Genomic DNA, 16,000 nt, shown 5'->3' with positions numbered 1-16,000 from the left:
CTTTCGCACCGCAGGAACTTTTTTTTGCACTCAAACTAACTGCGGTGCTATCCACGTTTTGGTTTGTTTGCACCACAGGAACTAGAACATTTTAGTTTCAGGAACTCACTAAATTAGCTCCTATTTCAGAGGAACTAAAATAGGAACTAAAATAGTTCCAAGAACTACATAAGTCTAAGCTGATTGGCTACACCAAGACAAAAAGGTTCTATGATTTAAAACGCTGTGTAAACATATACTGTATCAACTTATTTCTTTTAAACACTACTTTACCCGAAGACTTCATCATTTCGTTTTTTGGTGAATTATATAATTAATTGTACATAATTTCTCTCTCTCTCTTTCTCTTTCTCTCTTGCTCTCTCTGAAGCTCAGAGTCGATCTCCTTTACAAAAACGGTTGTGGTCATTGTAGCCAACTATATAGCAAAACCTGTCCTTTCAGACCCAATGCTTGGACAAATCATAGCGATTGCTGGCTGTAGCGCACATTCATGTCCTTTGATTAAGCTTCACAAAGGCATGGTGATGTGTGCTGAAAGACTTCAGTCAGGGGCTGTCTTTTAGTGTCAAACAAAAAGAAGAACAACCAGAGGAGCCACAGCATGGAAGAGCAGCGAGTGAATAAATCCGGCTCTGCAGGACAGCATTCATGACTTCATCCCAACAGATCAGGACGCTTCTTCAGAGGTTCTCCAACATGTTGGTGATCATCTCCCTCTGCTCTTGTACCTCCTTTTCTTTCTGTTCGCTGCTCTTTGAATATATGGCGCCATTGATGTGGCTCTTTCAGCCTTCTCACTGTATCTTTCTGTACATTCCAACTGTGAAGCCTTCAAAAAACTTTTGTTTCTTTCAGAGGATTATTTTGGTCGTCCTTTCTCTTGCTGTTTCTTTTACTTCATTTCAAACCCATTCTAACTGGAAAAACAATCAACATACTACAAAAATGTACCTACGCATGCAGTTCAGTGCCATTTTTCTCTAAAAGGGCCACTAGTGACATTAAAACACCAAGCATTGTTATTCTTAAATGTTGTTCACACAGATCGTGATTATGGGGCAGATTCTAGGTTAACAAAACTTATTGTCGTGCTCTTAGCACATGATTTGCCGACTAATACATTACAATGATTGCATCACATATACATCTCCATATGTATGGTGTAAACTTTTAATGTAGTTAACTTGCTCGGATACAATGGTACGGGTCCTGAAATCATGATAAAAGTGCTCAAATGATTGTAAAAGCAAGCTAAAATGATGATTAATGTTTAACTTAAAAATATAATTTTGCCACAGATTGGCTACATTTTCTCAGAATGCTTGGTTTGTTTATATCTGTTTGGTTTTCCAGTAGTTTAATTATCTATCTATCTATCTATCTATCTATCTATCTATCTATCTATCTATCTATCTATCTATCTATCTATCTAACTTGCCATTATGACGAAACCTATTCTTGTAGGTTTGACATTACTTTTGCTTTACAAACAAAGGAAAAAGTATCCAGTGAAGGAATGTGGGACTTTTTTTCACACTGAAGACAGCGAAAAGAAAAAGTGTTCCATTATCAGGTGGAGTTGTGGTTTGTGTAGCTTTGCACGCAATAATTAGCATTGTCACATTCCATCGCTATCCACAAACCAGAGCGGCGTCTTTTGATTCCTCCTTCACCCTCCCTCCATTCCCTGGCCAAAATTAGAATAGTAACACACATTGAGGAGCTTGCTTTTATGTGTGTGGAAAAGTAACAGAAGAAATGTGGTGAGGTAATCCCCTTTGTGCCTCATTCATTTAAGAGATGTCCTGCTACATTTAGTGCTTTCAGACAGACTTTTTCCTCCCTTTCTCTGTCTATTAGCAAGCTAGCGCATAACACTTCGACAAACTGGCTTTTCATGGCTGTTTTTTTTTTTCGTCCTTGACTTCTTTTTAACATATTCTCTGGGGTTTACATTTGAGAGCTCTCTGCATTAATTAAAAACCATCAGTAATAGCAGAAGTGTTTCTTTCAGTATCCCAAGCTATGGGAAATTCTGAGTTATTTTATGCATTTGCTAGACCTTTAACCATCAGCACGATGCACAATGCCATTTTTTTTGTGTTTGCGGTATACACTACCATCATTGGGGTATGTACGATTTCTAAAGTTTATGAAAGAAGTCTCTAATTCTCATCAAGATGGAGTAAAAAAAGAGTATCGTTATTTTAAAGATAAAATGTATTTATTGCTATGAATTGTTACTCTTCAGTTCTTTGTTGTCACACGATCCTTCATAAATCATTCTTCATTTCCTGCTAAAGAAACAGTTATAAATATCTGTATTGAAACTTATTTTTGTTAGATAGTTCTATCATGGGTTGAATGCATACTTGAATAATGGTATTCTTTTCGTAAATAAATACGTTCGATCGTGTAACACACAACACACAAAGACTTTTGTTATGACCGTATAAACCAGTAATCTCAGTAACGTTCAGATGATTTATGCAAGAATGCCAGAAAGCACATTTTTAATAATAATAACAGAAATACCGTCACTGATGAATAGCTTCATCAGGCTGCTAAAACTGACAGTTTAGACATTTCAGAAGTTCACAGCTCAAATAATTCACATTTTAAATTAAAGGGTCAAGTGCTTCAATTATCTCTGCTAATTGACTTCACGCCACAAGTACTGGCCATAGAGCTTAACTCATATTAAACTCTTAACATCCAATCAAAATAGTACAGAATGGGTTTCCAGATGATGCCCTCTTCTTGAACGTGTCCTAGCTGCTAGTTATTGTAAGCTTCCCTTATTGCATCTGTCCAAGATATTTGAAATTCCTTGTATCATATTGAAAATCGATGCTGTCTGAGCAGCTGATTAGCTGCTGCATTAATAAAACACAATCTGCCCCAGTAGCAGTGATCTTTTACCATCTGATGTGTCATTACTGCTCTGACATTGACTCCATGTGTTTTTCCAGTAAGACCTCATGCTAAAAAATATGTTAAGGTTATACAAACGGGAGCAGTGATTTCTGCTGAATCGTTTATCCCTTATTTCCCGTCTGTCGGAGTTCCTTGTATCTGAAGACTGGCGCCTGTTGCCCAGAATAAGACGTTGCTGTAACACATGGGCATGCAGCGCTGAGATCACGGCATCAGATAAGTGCAGAGATAGTGCAGGCGGTACGGCCCTGGGCGCAGATTGGAAGAACCGCTATGTAATCTTCTAATCCCATTAATTATTACACACAGTCATTATGGGGAGCGACGTAATCCCCCCACAAGACCCAATCCGTTCAGAGACACAACAACGCTGGAACGGAAGCAAGCCTTTCCTTCTTTTCTTTTTGTGATCTTGTGCATAAGCAAATAATAGATTGCTTTTCTGAGGTGTTCCACTTCTCCAAAGCTGTTTTTCTTGATGTTTAGTTCAAGAATCAAGAGTCTTAGGACTGTAAAAACAGCTCTGTTTCTGTTAGTCTGACCTTTTATGAACCGCAGAAGACCAATAAAGATCAATGAACTAATGTACATAGCCTGAGGGCAACATAACTAGAAATTGGAGCAGTTGTAGTGAGTGTACTTAAAAAGAAAGAACAGTTTTGTTGGGAGGTGCAACGTTTCGGTGTTTGGATTTGCCATTTTATCAATAATGTAAAGGCGTACCAACATTTTAAAAGCATTTTTGTTGTTTATGAATGTAGTTACTGTTGTTTTTGGGGGTTTCTTCCATATTGTGACTAATATTTAAAACAAATGTCTTTCTGAATGAGAAAAAATATGTCGGATTAAAACCTTTTATTATAATTATTGCAACATTCCATTAGAAATAAATTAATAAATAAACATATTCATACACATTCATAAATGTAGCTTTCATTCATCTGTACAATAAAAGCCATTGGGGCCCAGTTTTATGTATGTATTTATTTGTTTGTTTAGATTCAAATTACTTTCAAAGTATATTCTTTTGGTTTATAAAGGGGAAAAAAGACATTCATTCAGATTTGAAATGACATGTGGGTGAGTTCAGTTCAAAAAATGCACATGAACAAAAATCATATTGGCAAATATTAGGAAAATCTATAAAGCTTAAATTATGATGTTACAGATGGTTTAGCTTTCTCTCCAGAGCCTGATTAATTTAAAACTTTATGGTCCAGCTTTATGTGAAGGCTGTTTTTATTTACTCACAGATTAAAGGCAGCTCTTTGGAAATAAGCTTTGTTACATGGGGAAGGGCTAATTGAAACAGCGATGCAACATTTAATAAAATAAGTTATATTTAGCACAAAAAAATAAGCTCGTATCTTATAGATTGTTTTCCTACTGTCTTCCTCTCTTGCTTCTGGTAAACTGTATAAATTATGGGCCAGACCCACAAAAGTGCAAAAGAGGAATTCGGTTTGATTCCTGTAGAATTTTCAGTCTGTGCAGAATTGTTTCTTGATGTTGTTTTACTTTTTATTTTTTTTTTTTTCCTGTTCCTTAAATTGCATTTTTCAATTTGTAAATGGACCAGATGTCTGCAAGTGAATCTGTCCGACTCTCTGGAGATGGAGAAGCCGACTGTCTGGAGAGCTCAGGTGATTTGTTCTCATTGCGGACATCGCTGCCATTAATTGAGACAGAGGACAGTGGGTCTGGCTAGCCCATAACTCCAGAGCCTAATGAGTATTGCATATTTTGTCCAAATCACATGCTGCCTTGCTGATCCAGACAGTCCTGAGCTTTGTGCAGGGTGAGGCAACCTGCAGTGTGTTTAGTGAAATGTGTTGGAGCATGTATATAGATAATGAGCTGTTGGTTGAAGCATTAAATGCCAGTGACTGTGCTTGTATACATCTGTTTGACTTCAGAGGTTGAACTTTCGAGTTTAAAATGGATTTACTATTTTTCTTAACCTATAGCATTCCCAGTGAAATATCGAACATAATATACACTATGCTACACAAGAAATGGTTGGCCAACCATTTGGGCTTTTCTAAAACATCCTTTCTTCCTTAAGATCGCCGGCAACCTCTTGGACTCATCAGGATAAGAATGTTTGTATTTTTGAGGATAACATCGAATACAAATACAAGATGCCATAATCCTTTTTTTTAATGTCTTTAGCATGTTCCCCACATTTTATGTTCAGCTTATGAATGTCACTGCTGGGTGACTGCTTTGCTTGCCCTCGCATTCAAATAGTTTTTTTAGCCCCCTCTGATATTTTTTCATAACATTTTCAATCATTTCTGTGGTTATGTCAGTTTGGGGCCATTATTTAGAAGCATTTCCTTTTCATCAGTCCTACAAAATGCTATTTTCCTGCAAAAACAAGGACAAGGGATGAGGTGCATGGAAGAAAGAGTGTTTAGCTCAAAGGGAAGTTTGGGTGCAAGGAGGCTGTGGTGGGGGTAAAACACTCTGAAGTCCATTCATGGTCCAGTGAATCAATGGAATTCCTTCTTTCTTATGTCTGGAGCACCCAGAGCAACCCTGAGCAACACATTCCCAAATGGCCTCTGTCTCCCGGCTAAGTGTGTGATTTGTCATTTGGGACAAACCCCGGAGTTCTTTGCGATTGGGAATGTAGACTAAGCACAGCGTCCTCCACTTTTGGGCCTTTGTGGGAGAGAATGTTTACGTTGGGTTTGAAGCTGGCTTGAAAACCTTTACTTAACTTCATATCCTTTTTACAGAAATTACAGACATCTGTTGAACTGTGACTAATTTTCACTTGGCCCGAGTCTGTTCCAAAGTTACAACAGAGTCCTGATATCTAATTATAAGCAGAGGGATCGTTTATGCTGTCGTTGCGGTGTAGAAATTAAGTCCCCAATGCGATTCCTGCAGGGATTCTTGGCTTACCCATCAGAAATGTTAATCTGCCTGATATTTTCACAAGAACACTGCAGAGGAAAATGTCAGGAGAAACGGTAAATATTAAGGGGAACCATTCAACTTAACCTGTCATTTTCCACTCAAAGAAAATTAGACTGAAATTAGAGAGCACTCTGTGCTCCTGCTGCCCCCATTAGAACTATTTCCACCCATTTTTTTAACCCTTGTATTACTTTTCATCTGGCAAGTGTTTCTCAGATGAAGCCATTTTTCTTAGGTAAACCACAACTCTGGGGTTGCCCTTGTAGTAATAGAATCTTTATCCCACAGGTCAAAAGCCCTGGAGCAGTCAGGCCTATTAAAATTCTAGGTGAAATCGAGGCCTTCCACCTTTGGGGAGCAATGTTCATCTAACAGATTGATAAATGAAGCTGTCAATGCTTGTGGCAATGCTTGTGTCAGGAATCTGCCTGACAAATACAACCATGATAAATGCATTTGCCGACATCCGTAAGAACCGCCTTCCCAAAACTGATTGCCTGAAATGACACCTTTCTGGCTTTCGTTTTTCCACATCGAGATAAACTCTACCATGCATTTAAAGCCTCAAATCTATTCTCTGAAACCCAGACTGGTATTTTGGACTAATCCTCTCACTAGGACTTCTAATCCTTGGTTTAAACTTTAAACTTTAACAGTCACTAATTAAACGCTGAGTGCTAAATCCTGAGACCAACTTTGTGCCAGGATTAAATTTGCCAGACAGGAACTGAGCTGTCTACAAATACCAACGTGTCATTGGGCTTTTTTTGAGACGCATATTAGAGGCCATTACTTCACCTCACCTCACTGAAGATACATTTTAGCAACCTTCTCCATTATCTAGCCGACTGATGGACCACAACCGGATGAAAACAATCCTGCATACCCATGGGCTCCTGAAGCACCCATGTGGCGTTAAATTCCAATTGCGTTTGGGCCTGTCAGAGTAGATTACCTTAGTATTTTAAGCTGATTCACTCTCATCCCTGCTCGACCCACATGGATTTAGATTGTCTTGGCGTACCAATTTTCAGCTCAATTGCTCAGGCTACTTGCATATTAAAGGCAGCGGCCACACTGTACACATCTGCAGGTGTCTGCTGCAGACCTAGGTGGCTAAAATCTGCGGGTTCTTCACCCTAAGGCCAGAGTGAGTCAAAGCAAAATCTCTGCTGTCATTTTCAATGGATCAAACTCAACGGTCTGCACTTCCACCGCCAGTTCCCAGCTTACATATTGAACTGTCTTCCTTTTTTTCAGTCAAAGAACGCTTTGCATGAGCAAATTCCTGACTGATCAGAAACAATGGTGATCAGCAGGGGCAGAGTGAATGTGGGCCACCGTTTGAGCTTAGTGGTCTCAGGCAGAAACCCACCATCCTCCCCCTTGCAACACCCGCTTTTCTCAGTCTTTAACCCCCCAACCGCCGCCCCTCCTAACTCAAACTCTAATAGCTGGGAAGGCTGTATGACAAAGGGAACAAACAGGCATGTAATACCGCCCGTTCCTTGCGGATGACACGGGGGACAGGAATGTGAAGGGGCTGGAGGTGGAGGAGAGGGGGGGACGTCAGGAAAAGGCAAGGAGCAAAGAGCCGACTGCCAGAGCCCACTGTCAGATTAGAGCCATTAGCATGACTGTGGAATGACAGGGAGCTCCATCCACACAATGAACACCATTTATCCACTGCTTCTCTGTAGAATGTTAGACTGACCGTTCACCATCACACACCCTACTGTAGATGGGACCAAACTTCCCAGCTGTTCACAGACATTCATAAAAAAAACTGAAGCACCACTCTGGGGGATTTAGAGGGAATATTGGATTGTTGAACAGCTTGATATTTCATTGAGGCCTGTCCATCTTCACCGCTAGTTAATCCTTGACTAATTGGAGAGCTGTGAGACATTGGTGATGATATGGTCTGTGAACTACAACCTGATGCTTTCCTTTCTCCCTGATTAAAAAAAAAGGTCTTCACTACCCCAGCCAGGTTGACTGGTTAGGCTGGTCTGTTTCAGTGGATTTAGGGGGGATTTTTTCAATCGCTTAGCATGTCATTCGGCAAAATCAGTTGAATAATAACTTGACCAGCTGGCCTAGATTGATAAACAGCTTGCTCAGATTAAAAAAAACAGCTATCTGAAAACAATATTGGCCAACCTGGGACACCAATGAAAATGCACTGGTGTAAGCTAAATTTCTTCATCCAATGGGAATTTGTTAAATACATATGTAATATTTCTATAATTGTACCATTTACTCTAGTGTTAAAAAGCCCTTTACCACATGAAGAATGTTAGAGCTTCTCATTAGTGTTAACTTTCATGCTTTCGCATAATATGCAATCCTTTTTTTGACACAGAGACATCAAAGTTTGGCATTTGACTTGCTAATAAATGTGTGTAAGTGCAAACACATTGCCCAGTGTTCTCGATTAATAACACCCCTGTCAAGGCCCATCTATTCCAAATACAGACACTCTTGTTTCCCAGTAAGGCATGCATGATAATGATTGAACTCTACAAAATATAGACACATCCGCGCACGCGCACGCACACACACACACACACTCACACACACACACACATATACAGTAAGAAACAATTTAATTAGTTTCCATGGTACTGTTGAGGTAGAGCATAGAAAAAAAATTCAGAAAAAGACAATTTTCTCATGGGTGTCCACAGTGGCTCTAGGACCACCCAAACACAGTTCAGGCTTTACTTCGTCCATGCTGTTGTCTACAAGGGCAGTCCATTTACCTCTCCCACCCCTCCTTCATCCATCAGCCCCTCCCTCTTTGTTTTTCAACCACATGCTCAGCAGTCATCAGTCTTCCTCCCTGCATTTCTGTCAAATTAGCCCCTCATGATGGCCCACTTCAGAGGCTAACTCCCCCTGATGACTTACCCCCCTCCCTGTTCCCATCAGATATTTGTCTGAAGCATTGTGTTCTTTGTGATTTCATTTCAACTTTGTGACTGAATGGGTGGAAGAGACAAAAAGATTTACCAGTCTATTTCTGTGGATCTCAGGGGATGCAAACTTTTATGTTTAAGAAAACCAAATCACCATAAATATCACAAAGAATAGTTCAACTCATGTGCTATAACTTAATAACTTTTGACACAAGCTTATTTTCATAAAAACATACAATATCATTGTGCTGAAGAAAGAAAGTTACACAACTGTAGGCCACCTTCTAGCAGAGTTTTGCTTTAATCCTAATTAAACACGCCTGATCCAGCTAATCAAAGTCTCCCAGCTCCTTGGAGGTAAACTCTTTAGGAAAGGTGCTTGTCTTTAAGGAAAACACAAACTCTATAATACATTTTAAATAGTGTCTACACAGAAGGCTGTAAACCATGATGGTAAAGTTCAGTGAGTGAAAATGTTTTTGTGTTTTTTTAGCCTACTTTATCAACTTGCGTCCATTTTCTAATACTACGCTGTGAAGTATTCCTAAATCCCAAAACAGGATTCACTCTAGAGCTAGGTCACAGAACCAAACCCTATTCGAGGAATTCTCTTGGGAGTGACTAGAACTTTTTATGTCCTCAAAATCTCTCAAACATCCCTTTGTCTTGATGATAATCGGCTGGTTAAGGGACAGTGCAGGAGAGGGCCTGTGGAAACAGAATTGCTATTTTTTCCACCGCACGCTAATGGCTTCTATATAAAATTACTGCCTTGAGGTTTAGAGTCTCGGAGTATTATTCATGTATTCCGCCCCTCTACAGATGGTCTCTGCTCTAGTCGCTGCATGTGTACAACTTGTGTTGCTACCTTTGAAATTCACCTCAGAGAATTAATGAGTATATTCGGTGAAGTGAATATAATCTTATACTAGCTGGATTGGTCACAGAGGGCTAAAAGGGATGACTGGTGATAACGTAGACCCAAATGTGACATGGATTTCTGGGAATGCTTTGATTTGTCTGGAAAGCTCAGCTCAGCTGTTAGCAAGAGACAATTATAGCAACCTATTTGAAAGCTGGGAGGAATGTTACATATTAAACTAATTGATTGTTGTTATGCATTTAACCCATAGCAACTTTATTACTTAATTACTACATTTAGCCTTTAAAGGGATGGGAACGTGTCGTGCTAAATTATTTTTGTAGGTAAGAAAACGGTGATCTGAAGCTGTCGAGCTTGTTTATATTACTAGACCACCCTGACCGAACTCACGTTGAGTGAAAACAACAGCACCTACCCTGTCAAAGCTATTGAAACCAGGCTTTTTAAAAACAAAATATATCCCATGTTTTTTCTACAGCCTTTACAGTTAAACGGATTGTTAACGCCACGGACTGTTAAGGCTGCACAGTGTATTACTCCTAGATTTATTGTCACAATACAGCGGTGGATTTCACTCGAGCGCCACTTTGAAATAGTTTTGTTAAAGATCACCGACTGGCTTTTTCTTGCCCCATTTGCTCAGCTCAAAAGATACGGTCAAGAGGAGAAATGTTTTACAGACAAAACACAGCATGAGTAAAGTGCCCCCTTTTTTGTTCACAAAAGGGAAAACTGGACAGACTCTACAGCTAGCGTTCAGTTTCTGTACATCCATGATGCAGTACAATCTCACAGGAGATTGATGATTTATTGGCACTCGTGAGAGTACAATTAATTTTGCTGGTCTATAGCAGCGGTCTTCTATAGGCCAGAATCACCCTCGCTCCAATTCATGCACCTCTGTCGAGGATTTATGGGGCTTTTTTTATATTGGACTTTCGATTAGGATCCGAGGCATAAGATGAATTTGCATGCATGCACAGACAGAGCAAAGCTGCTCCTTGAAAAGATGCCAGCCAGGCACTTTCTGCACAGGACAGGCACTGTGACTAATTTATGATGATGGTTTTGCCTGTTTGAAGACCCCACCCCCAAACACTGGTCTTCTAGACAATATGCAATAATAAAAGCATAATTTGGGGTGGCCAAATAATAGAGAAAAGTTAGTTTTTGTAGAGAAAAGTGAGCACATCTTTAAAGTCTTAAAACTTGGAGGAGTTTTAAGACTTTGTTAAACAGCGATGTTGGGATAGTTACTTTAGAAATGTAATAGGCTACATATTACAAGTTACCCTATTTCAAATTTAATGTGACTGATTACATTTGATTACCTGTTTAAATTTATTCTGAATGTTTTCAAATGTTAATCATTTAAAGTGGGCAGAGTTAACCTTACAGTAGCACTCCATAATGATTAACGTCAGATTGTCAAAATTCTTCAATGCTTGAATTAAGATTATAATGTAATTATTTATCATATTACCCAGCAGTCAATGCAATTTGGGAAAGAATTCGATGATCAATCTGTACCATATGCGTCCCAATGTCTTGATGTTATATCACTGTAAACTATAATTTAATTGCATGTTTTGCATGTTTAATTGCAATGGTTACAGATTATAGTTACAGTTATTATAAAAAAAATGGAATGGAATTCTGTTACATTTATCTTACTCCTCAACTCTGTTAATATGCTGTAGTGTAACAAGCATAGAGAACTAATAATTGTTGTAATAATAGCTTTATAACACTGTAGTAATACAGTAATATAGTGCACAAATAATAATATTAATAATTTATATAAAAAGTAATGGACAAGATATTATGATTTATTTAGATTTTGCTTCCCAGTGAACCAGAATGCATTTAAAATCATGTCTATGTCCTACTGATCAGATCACCACAGCATGCTTCCAGATGAAGTACCACTTGTCAGCTGTGTCAGGCAGCGAGTTAGCTGCCGGTCCAGACAACATTAGGTGTTTCCTGCAACCGATCTTCACTTTTTCCGCAGGTAGAGGCCTTCCATGCAACTCGACCCCCGCTCTCCTCCCCCCGCTGCTTCCAATTGCCAAGCACATAGTCCACATTCCAGACGAGTCTTGGAGGGGGGCTCTGACCCAGCTTTGACAGATCAGCAGTTAGTGATGATAGTGGTGGTCGCCTGGGATTCGCTTGCTCGCCTTTCATGTGGCCCGGCGGCTTGACGTTTGTCAACTGACCCCTGAAACCGCGTCTTTCATTGTGCTGGCCTTTTAATGGCCTCAGATTAGGGAGCAGACAGCCGGCAACGCAGGGGAGCCACTAGCACTGCCTTATCTTTTGTATTTTGTATGACCAGCTGGATTTGTTGAAAGTGTGAAAAGAGTTTACCTGATGCCTCTGGGGTCCGAATCGCACTGATGTTTTTTAACGCCTTGAGTGACATGTCAGATTCGGATTTAAAGTGGGGTTAAAGAATAAGCAGCCAAGGTCAAAGACAAATGTTTTCGTATGTTTCATTTAAATTGCATCAATATAGAAAAACAGGACTCCGGAAGGCTGAGAAAGATTTTTTTTTTCGCTGGTAAGTGTACTTGGCCTGACAGCTAAATTGCACCTTTTCATTGACCTTTGCAATTATCAGCTTTTATTACAAATTTTCTCTTTTTGTAGCAAAAGTTTGGAAGGTATCAATTGCTAGCCCTGCATATGATATGACAGCGCAACGGGTATAGCAAGCTAAAGTGAGGGCTTGCCGACCATTTTGAAATCATAGATGTTGGGACTTTTTGGGGGGGGGGGGCTAATCACAGTTCGCATTTTCGCATTAATGTGCAATGCAGATGCAATCATATACACTAAATCAATCAAACCAAACTTTGCAGATGATGTAACCGTTAACTTTTGGATTTCACGATTACGAGGCAAACAGTTCCGCACTGGCAACGTTACAAAAAGCGTTATTGTTTTTAGTAAGGGTGCGAAAACTTAATATTCCAACAAGGAAAATGAGAGGGGAAAAGGTAAACCTCAATAATACATCAAGAGAGAGAAATTAAATCCTATCTTTTGATGTAGTTGTGATTACCTCGATGATAAAAAATGTAATAATGTAAAGTAAAAAGAATAAAAGTAAAAAAATGTCAGTACTGGTTTTCGAATTTAATTTATCCTGGTTTATTTATTCTTAAATTAATTTATGCTAAATTTAAATTATAATTGTGTTCATTACTGCAATTTTTTATATTCTCTATAGAAACTATTTATATATAATGAAAACTAAAACTACTTCTAGAATCTTAATTTTTCTCGTAGAACTAACCGATTGAATTTTTTTCACTTGTTTATTCTTAAATCACTGCCAAATAAAATCAAATAATCAATCACTTCTAATCAAGTAATAAAACCTCTATAACCCAGATGTGTCTTTGTGATATTCACCGTCCTAACTGAGCAATTCGAATAACATTCCCATTCGTTTCCTTCAATGCTAGTGTGATCAAAATGGCTTAAGTGACACTTTTGTTTAGCTTCTCCACATCTCCGGCTAACGCTGTTCCTTTGGCACCGGTGGCTTAGATGAAATCGCTCGTAAGAAAGAACGCTGAGATATGTCTTTTGTCACTTCAACAACATTCTGTTCTACAAAAAAGGGGGTAAAGGAAAAAAAAACCCATAAAGGAACAATAGAGGTGTTGCTAGGTTGCAAATTCTCTCCGAAAAGCAACCTTCTTTTGTTTTGCCGCTTTTGCCTCTTTGGAGAATGTCTTTGAGATCTTCCACTGTGCGGATGGCCATGCGCTTTCTTTGGAGAAGGGTGGGGAAGTGAAAGGGGAGGGTTCCGGTGTTGTTAGTAGCCGGGATGAGGGTCCGTGAGCTGTCAGTGTGCCCATTTGGCCTGAGGGTGAGGAAGGCCTCCTGCGGGCCTAGCTCTATGGAGGAATGCACCTCCTGAGGAGAAACTGTCTAAGCTCTGAGCTCGCGGCTCACGGAAGGAATGTCAGGTCAAACGCATCACACCCTGGACTCCTCCCCTCCTCTAACAAGCCTTCTCCTATCTCGTACATCCCTGTTTCCCCTCACAGTTTCATCTCACTGTTTTAGCCTAGCAACGTCAATCTGTTAATGTGTGGTTTGCACCTTTTTGTGGTTATTTCCGAACAGAAGAATAAAATACCAATGTATTGGTAGTTCTTCATGGAGTAATGAATTGAACATGATGTTTCCCCAGAGTAACAGCAGGGTGAATAAAAAAAAGTGATTTATTATTCTCTTCTGCTCAAAGAAAATACAATGCAATACAATAAAACATTAAACTTCTACACTTAAGAAAATAATATCCTTTATAGATTTTTTAACAATTAAAACTAAATGTAAATATTATTTATATTCTAGAATGCAAGTGGGTTTTTATTTTTCTGAATTTTAAATTTTTTTTTACTTAAATTAAATTTAATTAAATTAACTAAAATTAATAGAATATGTGGATAGGTCGCTTGATATGTTATTGAAGGAGGGATTGTTCAATATAATGTAACAAACAATTCCTTTTTTTTACTATTTGATCCAGTGACGGGTAAGTTTAGGGCGGGGCTAGGTGCAGGTAATTCATACAAATTCATACGAATTATGAATTTGTACGAGTGAGGTGGTATGAATTAGCCACCTTGTAAAATATGTACAAATTGCCGTAAAATCAAGCTGGATTGTTCGGTTATATTTGTTTCTACACTTCAGAAAATAATATTTTTAGTGTTATATTTTTTATATTATTTTGATCATTTATAAAGTCATTTAGACTTCAGTTGTTTATTTGCAAAACCGCACTGCAAAATTAAATTACATTACATTTTATTAAAAAAAGTTGATTGACTAGAGTTAGCTTGTTAGCTTGCACAAGAAAGAGAAAGCTTCACACAGGTTAGGTTGTTTGCCATAGTAATTATGTTACAATCACCGCTACTTTGATATTTTAGAAAAGTCACTTTTAGTCTGTGCCTTTTATATCAGGCCTTAAAAGCACGGCGAGTTCCCGCAAGTGCACAGACACTTTGACGAAATCTCCGTCAAAAATCTCAAAGCCTGTTTCATCGCAATCACGTAAGGAAAGAGCATGCGTGAGCTGACGGTTTAGCGCAATCAGCGCTCAAAGGGGAGCCCAGAGGTGAGCTTTAGAAGCGGTTTTGTTTCTTGCGGGCTCTAGTTTGTCAGGCCCCTGGGGGCCGATGGAGATGAGGAAGGAGAAGGCGGCGCTCAGCAGCCAACGGAGCTTAAATCACTCTCCATTTCACACACAGGAACACATGGGAAGGGGAAATATTATGCGTAACCCTGGCAACCGGTCCAAGTCATCAGTTTCAATTCTGGCAGCGGTAGGCACGGTCCAGTGGCGCTGTAAGAAAGGGCCCTAATCTGGAAGGAGGGCATGGGCGGTTATTACATTTCCTTTCCCACTTGATGCTTGGAATGGGGAGGTTCAAGGGGTTACGCGGCCACGGAAGCAGGGGATATCGTTAAAAAAAAAAACCTCCCGGGACTTGTATTTTGCGCCGCTGATGGATTTCCGAAGGTGTTGTTGCTGACAAAGTACTTACATTTCCACTCTTCTGCTTTCTTCACAGTTCCTCCGAAGGAACCGCAGGTGGCGTGTCGATCAAACACCTATCCCAAAGGCTTCTACTGCAGTTGGCACCTTCAGCATCCCACCTACATCCCTACGGACTTCGAAGTCGATGTCCAGTAAGATGTTTACTTGTCTGCTTTTCTCTTGATTTGCAACTCCATCTGTCAAGTCTCGCCTCCTCTCTTCCTCCTGCTCTCCTCTCGCTCCGTCTGTCATGTCATGCCCTCTCGTGTTCGGCGGAGGCTTTGAGACACACTGAGCTCATCTGAATCAGTGATCTGTGCGGTCAGACGCTGTCTGCTGAGAGCTGATTAGGCCTGTCTGACTCTGAGTGCTGGAACTCGAGGCAGTAAGTGGACTCTCCGTCGAAAGCCCCTGCGGAGCAACCCTGCACACACTAGAGCTCCATCTCTCTTCCTCTCTATCCCTCATCTGTCCACATCTGCCTGGCTTTATCCTCATCAGGCGCACTAGTACTTACGAACACTAGCACGATCGGGCTGAATGTTAAATAGCTAAAGACGGTAATGCGATAAAAAAATGGAAATTTGGAGCACATGAAATGTGATATTGTAATATACGAGTATGTAGATTATCTGAATTTAATCAGTGAAGTAGCGCTGGCGATTAATCGCGATTAATCACATTCAAAATAAATGTTGTTTATATTTGTGTGTACTGTATATATTCATAATGTATGCAGGTAGTTATTTATAAATTTCA

The 16,000-nt window shown here is 39.5% G+C and overlaps 1 protein-coding gene across 1 annotated transcript in view; it reads left to right on the top strand.

Moving 5' to 3' along the window:
* LOC122352587 (ciliary neurotrophic factor receptor subunit alpha-like) overlaps positions 1 to 16,000 on the top strand; it is a 49,914-nt gene that overhangs the window by 22,858 nt on the left and 11,056 nt on the right. The window contains exon 3 of the mRNA XM_043250042.1: positions 15,276 to 15,393. Coding sequence (XP_043105977.1) covers positions 15,276 to 15,393 — 118 coding nt within the window. The remainder of the gene's footprint in view (positions 1 to 15,275; positions 15,394 to 16,000) is intronic.

The sequence above is a fragment of the Puntigrus tetrazona genome, chromosome 10 (genome assembly GCF_018831695.1).
Source record: "Puntigrus tetrazona isolate hp1 chromosome 10, ASM1883169v1, whole genome shotgun sequence".
Classification (NCBI taxonomy): domain Eukaryota; kingdom Metazoa; phylum Chordata; class Actinopteri; order Cypriniformes; family Cyprinidae; genus Puntigrus; species Puntigrus tetrazona.
This window is presented reverse-complemented; position numbering and strand designations above follow the sequence as displayed.